At 32.4% G+C, this 16699-nt stretch overlaps 1 protein-coding gene and 1 non-coding gene across 3 annotated transcripts in view; one reads left to right on the forward strand and one right to left on the reverse strand.

Annotated features, from left to right (window-relative positions):
- LOC124365882 (neuroendocrine convertase 1-like) overlaps window positions 1-10194 on the reverse strand; it is a 40013-nt gene extending 29819 nt beyond the window's left edge. For both annotated transcript variants that reach the window (XM_046821986.1, XM_046821987.1), the window contains exons 1-2: window positions 10114-10194; window positions 1900-2080 (exon numbers count right to left, since the gene is read on the reverse strand). In XM_046821986.1, the coding sequence (XP_046677942.1) occupies window positions 1900-2079 (180 nt within the window). In that variant the 5' untranslated portion in view covers window position 2080; window positions 10114-10194. The remainder of the gene's footprint in view (window positions 1-1899; window positions 2081-10113) is intronic.
- On the forward strand, window positions 3399-3470 carry Trnam-cau. Its single transcript has one exon. It is a non-coding gene; the product is annotated as a tRNA-Met (tRNA).
- Window positions 10195-16699: the final 6505 nt, after the last annotated feature.

Here is a 16699-nt window from a genome sequence, read left to right on the forward strand (position 1 = left end):
GAACTTTCTTTATAACTCCAAAAAGTTACCCTTATTTATAAAGTCATGGTAAATCTTAACATATAACAACCAGTTTTTCAGCAGTAAAATGTTGGCAATACAAAACACATAAATAACAAGATTTACGACTATCAAACTAAAAACAATGGCCGACCATGGTCGTTTTGATGAGTTGACAGTAGTCACGTGACAAACAGGAAAGTTTCCGATTGGCCGAGAGGGTCACGTGACCTATAGGACGGCTTCGATTGACCGCCAGACGTAAACAAACAAACCCACATGGACAAGGAAAGGAATAATTAGTGAAGTTATTGAAATGGCGTGCGATGGTTTTTGTCACACGCTAAAAAGACCCTAGCTTGCGTATTCAAAACTCATATCACGCGATGCTTGCCCGCTGCGCAGCGCTTTGCGCTGCTTGCTCTTTTAGAAAAAAAATTAACTCGAGCTTGCAAAGTCCAAGCCCAGATCACGCCATGACTGCTTACACACACAAAACTCAGACAGAACTAACGCAGGTTTCATTACAGGCAAAAGGTAACCGGCGCGCGTTTATGACTGATAAGATAAGACGAGTTTATACTAGAAGTAGTACCTGGACTACTGCCCTACGAAATAATAACACCAAAAAAACAAATAAATACATTGTCAGTCAGGTTTTTCAAATTTTATTTTTTCAAAAATTTTTTTTGGGGGGGGAGTAAACGGCTACGGCGATAATCGGGACTAGTTTTTTCGGTGAAATTACGTGCCGCTGGTCTTAAGATTTACCAAAGTCATTTAATAATGTAACTGAAATGATGCCTAACATCATGGAAACTGAAGGATTTAAAAATGACTGGGATTTTGAATTACCTTTATTTATGGAAGAAAATAGTATAAAAGGCGATACTAGATTAACAAATTTAGAAGTAAGTAAAAAGAATACGAGTAAAGAAACTCTAAAACAATTGTGGTTAGAAAAAATGTCACTATCACATTTAGGTTATGTTTATGTTTATGTTTATACTGATGGATCCAAAACTGACACGAGCTCCTCACACGGGCTATCTGTAGTTGGCAGGAGGGGCCCCTCCATCCCCACTCTTTCTCTCCGCCTCGGTTGATCACCCCATTAAATCTAACACGTGAGGAGCTCGTGCCTAAGGAACCGTTTAGAGTGCTCGATACTTTTGGTTTCACATAGAGAAAATAATAATTTGGATTGAATTTTTTAGAGATTATTCCGTACGGTCTTAAAAAACTGATTTTCACAGTCTTTCAAAAGTAAGTTCTTGTGTACAACGGCTCCGTCCCCTCACCAATGGACTTTAAATTGAAGCACTTAGACAATAATAATTTAATCAAAATATTATGTTCAAAAATATAGTTCAAAAATAAATTTATAGAATATAAAAATGGACCGTTGTGGTAAATTCAAAATATTGAACGTGTCCGAATGAAGCATCCCTCTCAAGCCCGAACTTTCTAAAACTAGAATTCTGACGTGTATAGTTTTCTTCTAGATATCAAAACATATTAAAAACAATGATATTTTACAATAACATATACAATTTGTTAATTGATTTAATGAACTTAATAATGCTATATAAAAATTTGTGAAAAGCTAAAAATATGGCTGGTTAATGATTAGGATTTTACTTTTTATAATTTTTCCTTACGTCAACTGATGATGTTTCAATATTGTACTCTCAATTCAAATTTTGACATTGGTTGGATTTGAGTCGATGGGTTTTGGTCTCTCTTTGGGCTTATTGTACACCCATTTCAATCTCAATATTAACACTATACAACCATATTAAAAAAGTAAAAAATTTGTTCATGAGCATAACGAAAATGATATAAAAAGCATAGATATATATTAAAACACGAACCGAACCTCTAGCCACCTAGGCTCACCTGACCACCGTAGTTGTACCCTAGGTCTCTTGCTACCCGTCTAGCCACATGCTCGCCTCCGTGGATCTCGGCTATCCACATGTTCGTATATTCCTTCTCCCTGTCGCCCTCGGGTCCTGGGGAGGATGCCGTCGCGGACATCGTGCAGAGCAAAACCACCGCACAAACTGCCCACACCATGCTGCACATACAGAATAAGGGTAGGCACTTGGGCATGAAAAGTCTTGGTGAAGAGCTTGAAGAATAGTATTTAACTTTTCAAAGTATTTCTCTAAAACTATTTTCTCCAATGAATTAAATTTAGTACCTAATATCGTTTAAGTACTCAAAAAGAACTCCTAAGTCAGAAAGCCGTCGTCAGGATAGTGTATTTCTGTTCAGTTTATTTCTAATTCATGTATTTTTTGACAAATGTAACTATTTTTACAGAAGCATTTTTTTTGTATTTTCAAATGACCAAATGTGTATATTACGTAAGGGCATAGGTTTGAGACTTACGTTTATCGTCTATTAAGCTGACAAAGCCTTCTTGAAATCGCATTGTTGTCCGTCCGTCTGTTTTTGCGATAAGTCTCGATAGAAAGGTCAGAGATGCTTGAAACTTGTTATGTGGGTTCCTCATGTTCCAAAGAAAGGCTTTATTGATTTTAGAGTCAAACGGTAAAAGGACAGTCCGTCTGTTTTATTTTTGTCTGTGCACTAGATCTTTTTTACGCTCTGTCAGATCTTTCTATATTCTGATGTATCGGTTTATTTTTTAAAACTTTAACCATGTAAGAACTTGAGAGCCTTAAACAAGTTTTATGGTTTTAAATTTTAAAATATTTTGAACGAAGATCTTCAGGTTCTGCAAAGAATATTTCTCGTTATATAGTGTTTTTGAAAAGAAAAAAAATACACGTCGGGAACTGTTGAAAAAACAAAATTATGATTCGTTTTAAAGGATTTGACTGGATAAATATGTGAGCAAATTGTAGGCCTAATTGACTTATGACATAAAGGTAATAGTCGCTTTTTTTCAAAAATACATATAGAGCGATCTAGCCTTAAGTGGGGCATTTTCGATCTATAGTTAGGCTATGTTCGTGTTATTGTGTTAGAGTAAATTTACTAATAATGTTAGGAAGTGACAATTACACATCTAAACAATTAAGTAGGGTTTTGATGTTTATTATGTTCATCCATGAATTTTCTAAGTATTTTGTAAACTAAAAAAGGTAAATTCAAAATAATTACATAAGGCATTTAACAGTATATTCTAAAATGTTTCTGAAACTTATCGGATTCTATTTAGTTTGTTTTACCTAATATTAGATTTGGTACATTTTTCACATACACACTTTTGATTTTTTGAGGAAAAAATCAATATACGGTTTAGTGATGTAGAATGTGATACAGGTATCCACATAACAAAGGATTTTACCAGAAACAAACTTATGCAGGATAGTGTCCTGTTCAGAACCAGCTATGAATACCTTCTAGCAAAGGACTATTACAGGAGCAGATTGGCGCAGCGGAAGCGTGCTGGGCCCATAACCCAGAGGTCCGTGGATCGAAACCACGATCTGCTATTAACTTTTTGCATAGCATCTACTAGGAATTAATTTACTTCTAATTTTGGATATTGTATTTTTAAAACGATATTAATTAAAATTTAGTTTTTTAATATTGTTTTTTTTATTTAGCTCCATAACAGTAAAAACAACACATAATTTGTTTTAATTTTTTAATATTAGTATAGTTATTTCCCACTTATTATAAAACATAAATTCTGTATTAAATTAAAGGAATGGATACGCAATTTTTCTTAAATAATATTGTTTTTTCTCTATAATAATATTTAAAAATGAATTAGCCTAAAACCATTTCATTTCGAAATCAGTATTTAAATTAAATAAATAAATACTTTAAGTTAATCGATCTTGATTTATTTTGTAAATTCATACTTTGATGCGAAACATTAACACACAGTTTTAGAAATGGATTATTAAAATGATAATAAATAAATAAGTAAACATTATTTTTTATTATTGTTTTAATCTTAAAGTCATGACGAATTCAAAGTCTACCTTCACAGAGTATTTATTTCTTTAATGATGAGTATATTTTTAAATTATGTTTGGATATAAATGTATAACAGAAATTTTAAGTTTTTTTAATGAGCAACATTTAAAACTCAAAGAGCACATTGGGATCCAAAGGATCCGATACAGATTTCTTTTTTTTACATTTCTCAGTTTAAGTTTGTCGTTGGAATTTTTGGTACTCATGTAATTTTATTTGGAATCACTAGGCTTCAAGCCCCACCACTGGCCGCCTTAGTTGCCAGCTGTCAGCTGAATAATAAACAATTTTATTAGTCTTGGGGTCTAATGGACCCTTGTGTAGGCTACCGTTTAAGGTTGTGTTTTTCCTCATTGTCTATGTTTGATTACATTGTTTGTAATATAATTTGTGTGGTTATTTGCGAAATTATTTACATAATTTTCTTTATTGACCAAAGACAATTTTTAATTACTAGCCAACCTAAAAAATGATACACTGTTATAAAAAACCCGTGTTTTGAATTATACAGCCTACATTGTGATGGTCAAATTTGCCTATGTTTGCGATTTTATGTAAGATAGGTCATAATTGCGATGGAATAACTACACTCATACATTGTTTGTACATATAATAACGTGTTAGCCACTACATAGTTTGCATCTAAAACTTAAAACTACTCATACACATTTCTATTCTCAAAGAGATTACATTTTATCGTCAAAATTACAGCATGTTGTGATAACAAATTTATGATTGTTATATTTATGATTTTTAACCAATATATTACAGCTCGCACACACTAAGAAAACATACAAATTCAGTGTATTTATATTTATATTTTTAAGCGTGTTTTAAATGGGTTCCCGTAGACCCCTGTGTGCCTGTTGAAGGACAAAGATATATGTATCTTTCAAAGGTTGATTTTAACACGAAAGAAAATTACTTTTTTAAATATAAGTAGAAATGTAGGATATATATTTCATGATTGTTGTTGCTCTACATATTGTTTTATACGGGGTGTTCAGTAAAAAAATCCAATACTTTAGGACTTTGTTCTACACATAAAAACGAGCAAAAAGGTTTACGTAAAGGTTTGTTCTGAAATATTTAGTTTTCCGTCTATCTGTCTGTATGTGTTTTTATTAAAAACATGTTTTAAATAAGTTACGATAAATTTATGAAACTTGACAATTTTACTAACCTTTTGAAAATAGAATATTAACGAAATCCTTCTACCCGTTTCAAAATGGCATATGTTAAACATTTTTAAACGAAATAACCAAAAAAATCGGTATAGTTATAAAAAATGCATAAGATTCCAATTATTTAGTAATTTTTATAATTGAAATAAAATAAAATTTTGTGTTTTGATAGGCATCAGCTGTTTTAAATAGAATACACAAATTTTACAAGATACCAACTATTTTGACTATTTTATGACAATTCCAAGGTACTTTTTCTAACGAAATTCTTCAACGTATAAGCGAGCACGCTTACTTTAAAGATACGGTACGCTAGCACAATACAGGAGCAACAAACCTATACCTCTCAACTGGGACATGTTTGATTAATTAAGTATCAGAACACACTCTAGTTTTCCTGAATCCGATAAAAACTTCCTCTAAGAAATCGATCGACAGTCGATTATAAATTTCTTATTTTATTTACTGGTTGGTTACATATTATATTTTAATCGTTTTGTGTCAATTTCTCCTTCGTATTTAAGTATTCGAGTAGCTTCCATAGCTCGTTCCGCGGAGAGTCTCGCGTCGAAGAAAGTTGAGTCTATAACTCTCGGCTATCCTTGAACAGTGAAATAGCATTCCTTGCCACCCTCGAGAATCCAGTTATGAAATGAAATATGTCTTTATTTTTGAGGCGGAGTTAGGGCTGTTTAGCCCTCTCTTCCACTCAACCTCAGAGTTATCTACAGATCTTAGGTAGATGGTTTCTTGGTGTAATGAAAGGAGACAACCGTAACATAGAGTGTAGTGCCTGGTCTGCAGTGTTAACGAGATACAATCACTTTCGGCTGGGTTAGTCTTTTTAATTTCATTACAACAACCCTTTATAATTACCTTCTGTGAAGGTGTTAAAATGGAAAACACTTTTTGACTATTCCAAGAAGAAGAAATTGTCGGAATTTAAAGGAGCGTATCGGTTATATTTCAGTTAATTCCCGAGTAAAACGGCTGATGATCAGGAATATGAATTGCATAATATTATATGAAATATGACAATAGGGAGTGATTAAAGAAAAACGTGTAAAATAAGTACGTTACATTTGAGAACATTACGTTCGTTTATTCAGTAATGTGTCCTATGGTTATCTTTCAGTTTAAAATACGCAATTCTGTAAAGTTGTGATTCAACTAGCTATTGCAAATAAATTCATAATTTTCCCAGCCATTATTTACTAACCTTGATTACCAAATGCCCAAAATAACCACATTAAATGGCCATACTGTCTCCATGAGTTTTACAAATAATCATTTTACATTTTTCTCCCTTCGAGGAAAGTGTATTAAAGATTATTGATTTAGTCACTGTGAAATCAAAGCAAATAATTGAAAAACAACCAATCACACAACGATACTTCCGCAGTTTGGTTCCGCGTGCTCCCATATGTGTTCACAAATGCCTAAAATGCTACTGCATTTATTCCGTGTACACTTATACCAATGCAATTTACATTAATTTGTTTGGAAACCGCAATCTAACTAATCAAATCAGATCTGGTGGCGGTTGATGGGTTTTTGTTTCAATTGTAATTCAGTACTTAAATGGAAGATATACATTTGCTTTCTCTTCTAAATTGGGGGGGGGGGGTATTCACCAAAACTCCCTCAAAGTCATCGCCACTAATTATGGCAAATTTCCAAAAATATTTCCCTCGCCAGTTTCATGCAACATTTACACACATTTTAACTGAATTTTCAACATTTTTAATTATTTTATTTCAGATTTCGAAATGTATCTTCTTTGCAGTTACGCCACGGTTTTGTTAATTTCATATGTTTAGAAATAGATAGGACACAAGTTGCAACAATTATTTTAAATGTCAAAACCCATTTTTGAATTTTGACGTTGCTAGCTAGCTAGGAGAGGAAAGGATTTATGGAAAGGGTTTCACACAATAGTGACAAAGGTTCCCACATGCCTGGTAGAGCGGTGAACGTGATGCGGTATCTAAACATTGGGTATGGGAATTTATATTGAACTGTACGTAATACAGCAATATCTACAGCTTACAGCTTAATATAAATTATTAATGTTTATTGATCAAAAACGTTTTGTAAGAGTTAACCAGAAAATATTTCCTTTTTTGTATACATTCTTGACGGCCATTAACTAAAGTTGTTGAGCTGAGCGTTATAAAGCAAATGATAGCTGGTTTATATAATTTCTTATGTTTATTGACTACAATCGTTGTTATTAAATATATACAGAAATATCAAACACAAAGCTATCAAAACGCTAACTAAGCATAGCCTATTGTTATTAAATTTGATTAGTTAAAAATTCCAAATATAACTTAAAACACATTTCATTCAAACCATGACTTGAAAATCGCAGAAAAAATCAATTAAAATGGGTACAACTTTTTATGAGTACAATATAAATATTATTACTATATTATACGAGCTGATTAAAGAGTTTAACTTGGACCTTCATTACTAAAAGTTCTGTTCTTCTAAACTATAAAACTTAGTTGATAGTTTTCTGGAGTTATAGTTTTACTCAAATAAATTAACTTTTCAGGAAATGATTTGTACTTGTATAGTTAATATAAAGTGACAAGACTTTATGCCAATAAGAGCTGATTTTGTCGCATGTCAGTCTAAATAGTACTGGTTTTATAACAAGCTACCTATTTAATAATTTAAAATGTTGCTACCTATTTAATAATTTAAAATATTTTGTAAACATATCAGCCAAGAAGATCAAAGACTAGCGCTACTTTCACTTCTAGAGACAACACAAAATCAAACTACTCCCTGAAAACAATCTCATAGGTTAAAGTTTAACCCATTTATTAAATAAGCAAAAAGTAACAACATAATCTTTTTTAGATGTTTTGTTGTTACAAAGTAAATCACTGTGAGCGTCAAGATTAGTTCTGTGGTTCTTAAAATCTCAAAATCGGCTTTTCAAATTTCGTATTTGATAATACTTTTAAAAAGCTCACTTAAATAAGGCTCAGATGAGTAAATATAACATTATTTCGGAGGGGTTGACACAGTGGGTGTTTTAAGAGGTAAAAATACCCTCCAAAAGCAGGGGCTCGAAAATCTTCCCCAGGCAAATTCTTAAGCCTTTAAGACCTTAAAAATTTAATATTTGTATTTGAAAATTTCGCGCGGGGCTGAATCCTCCCATGAAAATCCCTTCGAATAGAATCATTAATATTTAATTTTTTATCATTAGACCCCACCTGTTTTGTGAATCCCTATTTTAACAGGAGTATTAACTTTAGCTAATTAACTTTAGCTAATACTTTTTTGAGACGGGCAGTTAACATATATTAAATAGTTATGTTACTAATACATTTATTCGTCTTGCATGGCATTTGAAATACAAATTAATTTACTGACTGGATTGAAAATTAATTGTCTTGAAACCATATGCTTTAAGATTTTCTGAATATAAATATGTGACAGAACTTACTTTAGTGTGCCGTTGGATCAACTTGTGGGAACTTTAACTAGTCATAGTAGTTCAGAGCTGACGTACATATATGTACAGCGACACAAAAATTAACACTAGAATATATTATTTACTAAGTTGTAGGAAAATAACTGTATATATGCTAAATTATAAACGGTAAATAGTAAAATATTTTTTTATGAAAGCTATTATTACAGAACTTTGAGTTTGTGGACCGAACTTACCCCGAAGAGCGCGGAGTTGGTATGCAACAATGTAACTCTCCTCCCCACCACCCGCTCAAACCACCTCACCACCCTCACACAACGTACTGAGGTTGCCCAGCAACCCTGGGACACTCCTGTTAGTAACTTTGGTACCTCAATTAAAGTTAATCTGCTTACATCTCCCATGGACTAACTGTGACAGACATACGTGTGGGGGTGTCCCATTGGGGAATAGAGGAAATTTAGACTTTTATTTTTGGAAAGTATTTTATATTTACTGTTTAAATTAAAATATTTTATCGATTTAGAAGCGGAACAGTACAAAACTAGTGTTATTAGATAATTAAATAAATATTCAACAGTTTGAATATTTAACTGAAGATTTAGTTAATTATTTCTTAGACAATATTGTTGTTATACTGAATAACTTATATTAAACAATGATGAAATATAGAAATCAGAATATTTTAGAATTAGTTGTAAATTTATTTGCTTTAAATTTGTTTTATAATAACAAAATACAGATTTTGCGTTACTTTACCGACTCTAAAATACAGTAATGTAATTTCTGTTTAGAAAGTTCATTCCGTTTTGTTTAGTTATAAATGTTTCAACATTGTGGTTTTTACTCGCATAAATAAATATTTAATGAGAGAAATAATTTTTTTTAAATTATTTTATTTTGTGTAATGTTGTCACCGTATTGTTATTTAATTTAATTTAGTATTTTTACTGTCAACATTTTATCCTCTATACTACATACACTTTGTGAAGTGTAAAAAATTGGCAATTAACCCACAATTAACAATTTAACATCTTTGTTACACATATGTGTACGGCTTGTTAAATACAATATAATTTCTAAACTGAGATATACATTTTCGCACAACGAACTAAATATGAAAATGTATTGGTGGTATTTGTAACAAAACGAGTTAAATGTCCTGGATTTGGATACTCTAATTTAACTCGCTTTACGCACACATCAATGATTTATGATGATTAAGATTTTTCATATAAAAAATAACAAACGTATCCGTATTACGTGTATGTCTATATATGATTAAATATGAATATCTTAAATTAATGTGTTCAACTAACATTTTAAAAATATGCTTAATTTTAATTTTAAGTTTTTTATGGTAATTATATTAATTTATTGTAATCGATTAGTACCGTAACCCAAAGAATTAAAAATCGCGTGGTCCCATTTCTAATATTTATTAATGGTAATTAATTTCGATTTTTTGTTCAATCATATTTAAGAGAGTACGTACGTGATCGATTAACTTACCTTGAAGATTAAAATCGGGCGCAGATATGGGGGCGGCTGAATTAGCAGGTGGTTTTTATACTATGTGGATTTGAACAATTGTCATTGGCGAACAAACATGTCATCCATGAGGCAGTGTTGGCCTAGGTACATCGGCATGGCCTGACAAGAGCAAACACATCTTCTATCCATCAGGTGACATCTGTAAACACATCAAGTGATGTACTTTGTGAGAACAGATTTTGTGATTGCTGTATGACTTTTGTGTCTAAACATGAGAACTGGTAATAAAGCAATTTTACGAGAAGGGTTTCCTCAGTTTCATTGTAAAATATTTGACAAGCGTGACAAGTTTTAAATGCTTGAATTCGTGGTGTGTTGTTCGTTTCAGTGGCCATTGTTGGTTGAGATGTGTTCAAATACATAGGTTCTATATAATATTACAGTTTGTGTTATATGATCGAAATTCCTCATTTTATGACCTTAACTAGTAAGATTTTGCTTGTATGAATTAGGAAAGATAATATACTGCACTATGTTTTGGGAGTAGGCTTGGTAATAGTTCTGCATACAACCGAAAAAATATATTAATATAATTAATCGACACTTTAGCTACCAAACGGAAAAATCTGCTTCGGTAAGGTTTTGTAGTGTTACCCATGAGGTACCAATACTGTACTTGTAAGAAGATACAGTATTGGAGCATGGTTGTGTTCTTATGAACTATATATGTTGCTGAACGTACATGTAAGATAAAGATTTAGGATAATTCCCATGTATGAATTATTTATCTCTAACTGAAGTGAAATTGAGAGTAAATTGGTCACATTCAGCACTTATAATGTATAAAATATAATACGAAGAGATTTCAAAAGTTACATCGCATTTTTAAACCGGATAGAATAACTAATTAGGGCGTTTAACCTAAAGAAGAAATAAAATTGTTCCTATGATTGGTGCCTGAGTGAGGAACACCATGTGTATTGTAATTGCGCTTGATACTTTATACATTAGTGATCTCTATCCTTGACGTAGATTAAAATCAATTCATGCTGTAGGCACAAAATACCTTATTTTTCTAACGGATACAACAATGTTCCATGGGGCACCCAGTCAAAAGCTATACACAAGTTACAGTAGATAACCACAAAGAAACATTTGCGCTTGGGAGTTTTGTCTGTAGGCAATTAACACTATAATTGTGAATAAGCAGGAAAGTTCCATTTACATAAAAATATACCCTAAGATCAACTGTTCAAGCAGGAGACATTCAGATCATGCAGAAAGAGAACATGTATTTGCCATATTGTAATTTCTAAAACTTCATGTACTGTTTAATTCAAGAATTACAGAATTACACGCGTCTGCTAAGAACAGCTTCATGACCCGAAATAAGACTTTTGTAAATCAATCCTAAATCAACAAGCGGGATGATGCTTACAAAACAGATAATTGATAATAAATATTGTATACAATTGTATAGTATTGATTTTTATAGGGTGAAGCGAAGGAGTTATACATGGCGTTTACAATGTTAATATCTCATAATTCTATGTTTACACTAGTTGAGATTTTTTTTTTATTTTATAAATACCGACATTAGTACAGTAAGTGTGAATTTTTGTATTGATTCTGAAATGTCAATTGTAACACTATCAATACCGTTTGTATAACTTGTTTTGGTCGTACAACTCCAAACAGTGGACTATTCCGCAAGTCAGAGTATTAACTAAGTAGAAACTCAGTTATGTATTGTTTATCGTGTCGTTGATTTGAAGTTAAGGGACTGACCTTCCAATGAAGGGAGTGTCCCTTTGATCGAATTGAATTGGAAATTGTTTTACTATTAATGGAATATAGTAGTCAGTTCTGAATTATTAAAGTATCGTGTTATTCCAAATAAACTTCACCCTTCAAATAGCTCAATTTGTCAGCATGCTTACTCGTATGTCTTTGGTAAACCCCGGTTTATACCCCGTGCTATTATTAAAGGATTTGATATGAATGTTGAGCTTAGCTCCAGCTCAACTTCCTCTTAGTAAGTTCACCTTCTTCAGATTGAATCAACCCTTTCCACCACAACTACGTTATGTGTACTAAATTATTTAATTAAAAAAAAAAAAAAAAAACGTGAATGCTGTATTTTTATAATGGTAATATAATTCGTTTTTTTATGTTTAATTGGATTTATTTATTGAACTATTACTAAAACATAATTTATTTACAATATAAAAATATGTATGAATAAAACTTTCTTAAAAATTGATTATAATTCATTAGTCATATACATATAAAATAAAATAATAATGTATAGTAAAGTACCTATTTAATTCTCATCGCTGTCTTCGGAATCGTCTTGATCCACAGCTGGAGGGCCATTATTACAATTATCTCCCGAACAAGAACCACGTGAGGGATTGCAAGAAAGTCCAACTTTCTGTAACCACAGGTTGCGCCGCCGCATCCTTTTTTGAAATTGCGAAATATAGTAAGAAGTTCATCTAATGCAGGATTTCTTTGCATTTTTGTTGCAATATGACTACTGAGTTTTGTATTAAATGATCCTCAACTTGCATCCATCCCCAATTGGTTGTATCAATGTTTTTATTACCGAGCCAAATCTGAGATTGTAAATAAACTATTTTGAAGTGTTCATGTAAGGAATCAACGTGCGGTCTAAAGAGAACAATTAAACAGCAAAATTTTGTTTTTCTGTAATTTTTATCAATGACTGCGCATTCGCTCGAGGTATGCTGAAAAGTCTGAAATCTGATCCGTTTTATTTAAGCGTATATCTTTTGCAGTGTCATATAGTATTATAGTGCAGTATCTGCCAGCTTCTAAAATATCTCTGACTCTGAGCTACTGTTTTAAAGAATCTCTTTACGATTTCTCAAATCGGAACGTTTTTTAACGAGCTCCGTCATATACATGTACCATCTACAAAGGTTTTAAAAAGCACTTTCTTTGTTATTTAATTATTTTTATTTTTGCATCTTACCATATTTGTATGAAACTTTTAGTTTTTGAGATATTTGCAAAAGTTCGATAGAAACATGGATTTTTTTACTACAAACAGAACATTTTTGCTTAGAATATTGCCCTTCTCTCGAATAATGAGGTTATTTTGTATGAAAAATTTCCAAATGCTAGAAGGGGTAGCATCCCTAGGAGGATTCCCCTAGGGTAAAAGTATACATCAACACTAGATAACTTTTGTTTCTTGGACTACTCCTCTAAAGCTACAATCCAAATATGACGCCACTCCATCCAATCCAAAAAAATGGTAGCCAAAATGCTTCAGTGATTTGTGAAATGCTCTTTTCTTTGTAAAGAGCATTCCACAAATTGACCACTTCCTTAGAAAGTATGCATAATTTACATCCGTTCTAAATTACAAATTTACTGTCCAAGGAATAAGCCGGTATGCTGAGTGCTTTTAAGACAGAATACACATATATCCTTTGCAATGATTGTAATATACAAGAATATACGATCTGTGTATTGTACACATAGACCGTATTTCAATGAAAGTGTACTCAGTTAAGAGAAAAACTACAGTGTCTTCCAGTATGAAAGTTATTAGATATTAAAACTAGTTTATTAAATTATGTCGATAAGGAGTGTTCCACACCTCGCGTTGCGTAATAAGTTTCGCTGAGGTTACACCTAATTTTAAGTTCATATCTCATTTAATTAGGCTACATGAGTTACTATGTCATACGATTGTATTCAGTTTGTTTACACATTTATTTATTCTGCGATTTTCTTGTTGCACAATGGTTATCCATAACAAGGTAAAGTTTTTCGCTGACGCTTAGGAAAATCCGATGGGATCGAGACATTCACCACCATAAAAATATATGTTTCTTATATAGAAATAAAGCTTAATACAAAATTTCAGGTCTGTAGTTTAGTTTGTTCTCAAGACATCGTGCGGGTAAATAGATAGAGTGAAATGTGTCCAGTCCTTTCGCTAATACTGAGCCAATTACAATTTGTGGCTATTTACCACCAGCAATCTTAGAAGGGAATGCTATAAAGATCTATGGTAACCTTATAACTCTACCTACTATAAATATTGGAAATCAATATCCTCCACAAATTGGTGGATCTGCTGCAGCAGAGTACCACAACAAAGTTCAAAAATCCTAAAACTACTTTAAGCACTGTTTTATCAATGTGAGACATTAGCTAACGAATTCCATATTGCTTAAGTTGTTAATTGGAGCTTGTATGTGATATATTCGTATGCAACTTTGGTGTTTTATTCGTCGAAGCTAATGACTGGGCTTACTAAACACCTTTCTCAGGATGGTGTTCATTTTAAAAATTGAGAGGTGTTTCGCCAAGGCCACCGCTGGCAGCAGTCATATATTTTGGGATCTGCAGTATCATCCACTACTCCTGTGCAGAACGAAGCTACAACTCCTTGGTGACTCTGAATGTCTAGTGTAGAGTTGGCGTTGTCGGTAGTCACGATTTTCATAAAAGATTATACGTCCTCAAGACACTGTAAAGTAACTCTCGGGAGAGATTAAAATGAAGCTCACGATCTTTAATCTGACCTGCGTTTTTTGTTGAGAGATTTCGAATTTTTCTAGTCTCTAAGACATCAATTAATCTTGATGACAATATTTGCACAACTATAAATCACACTGAGAGATTCGTAGTTACGTAGTGGTAGGCGTACAAACACATTAAAAGATCCAGCGAGCGGTGGCGTTGCCGTTTTTATCAAACATGGAATTGCCCAATAGAAATATACTCTACCACCAGAAACACTCCGACTGGGATGGTGTGTGTGTGTGTGTGTGTGTGTTTCGAGGTGCATAAACAGTAAGTCGCATACTCATGTAGCTGTCTAACGCTTCTGTTCCACTCCACTTCTGTTAACTTAGCAACTGAAGTCAACTCAGTCGTTTGTCTGGGATACACAAACATTGGTATGATAGCAAAGAATTCTTGTACACATTTAAATATTTACACTGACTCTTCAGAGAAACTAAGAAAATTTTTGACAGCTAATAATTTGGTCATCAGCTTGATATACTTAAAAAATCCATCAGTCGCGAGTCGTGTAAATAAGTAAGTCGTGGTTTGACCAACCACGGTTCCGTGTCCTTCATGATGTGCGGCAAAAAGTTTATGTGTCTAACCAGACCTTAATTATTACTGCAAAGGACATTCAATGTGAATCTTACAAAGATCTTTCTGATAAAAAACAAAATTCTTGAGTCTAAATAATAATGATCCAGAGCCTCTTCAAAACATAATTTTTAGAGGAAACAGAGTAGTAATATAACATCTCTTAAACATATTTACTCAAACAGCTGCAATATACACAATTATGTCGTCATTGTAAAATTAAATTATCTGGCTCCAAAACAGTTTTGACTGGCACGAAATTGAAATATATGTAGAAAGTATGGTAAGAAAGGTTGTAGAGAATTTTGTGACATGCATAAAAATCCTGAAAAAGCATCTCACATCAATGGGAAGTTCCTAGATCTAACTAGCAAAGATATGGTTAATGCTGGACCCTCGTATCACATCATTTTCTGATAATGTGTATAGAAAAACAAAGTGGTCAGCGATAACTAATCTAAATAGTAATCCCACTAACAACACAACCATTCGCTACATAATGACAGTATTTACAGTACACTTTTACCTTACAGAGTTGTTGGTCAGTAACAAGACACAACCATCCATACATTTCTATCAGCAGCAAGTGATTCGTCAAACATTTATAGCTCCAGGACATCCTGCAACCAATAAAAAAGCCGAAAGATATTTTAAAATAATAAAAAGAGAAATTTTATATACTAAAACTCAACCCTAATTATTACATGAAAACTGTGCGAACTCTTACTTTGTTGCAGATCAATGCTCCTGGATAATAGAAAGAATACCAATAACACTAATAATGTTTTTAGAGAAAATAATTTAACAAATAATTTCATTGTTACTGATACTCTTGTAATTGCATATATAAAGTTTGAGAGACATGCAAAGGACAATAGATGTAATGAATGCAGCATTCCTGAAGTATCATACTGAAGGCAACAAAGCTGGTGATAAAGATAAAGAAATGGTCCATATATCGTCCTGGAATCAGTGGTTCTTTAATGTGAAGAATCAAAAAACAATAGAAATTTGGTATACTGTTAAAAATTACCCTCACAATGCTTAATAGCTTTTATAAACACACATTTTTCTTCTTAAAACGAATACTTTTATTACAAAGTAAGAATCCCAAGCATTACACCCAATCTATCACAAAGGAAGTTAAACTTATATCAAAACAACTTAAATACAATTTTAATGTACAATTCTTGCCTGCTTGCAACAATTGCAACACGGTAAAACATTCCTCTATTTTTCCTGTTCTGAGCCAGATGACCTGTCAAATGTATATGCGTTACGAATAGAGCAGAATAAGTATTTTATTACATCCATATAATTAAATTAAGTAATGACTTTATCAAGATCAGTTCGTGCTGTATGATCAATTGTGCACTTACATAAGGCTTTCTGGTCAATTATAAATATATTGATGTTCGTATGTTGGTTACCTGTTGCAAATATTTAGAAAAATACAGGC

This window comes from Homalodisca vitripennis, chromosome 7 (genome assembly GCF_021130785.1).
Source record: "Homalodisca vitripennis isolate AUS2020 chromosome 7, UT_GWSS_2.1, whole genome shotgun sequence".
In the NCBI taxonomy this organism is placed as follows: domain Eukaryota; kingdom Metazoa; phylum Arthropoda; class Insecta; order Hemiptera; family Cicadellidae; genus Homalodisca; species Homalodisca vitripennis.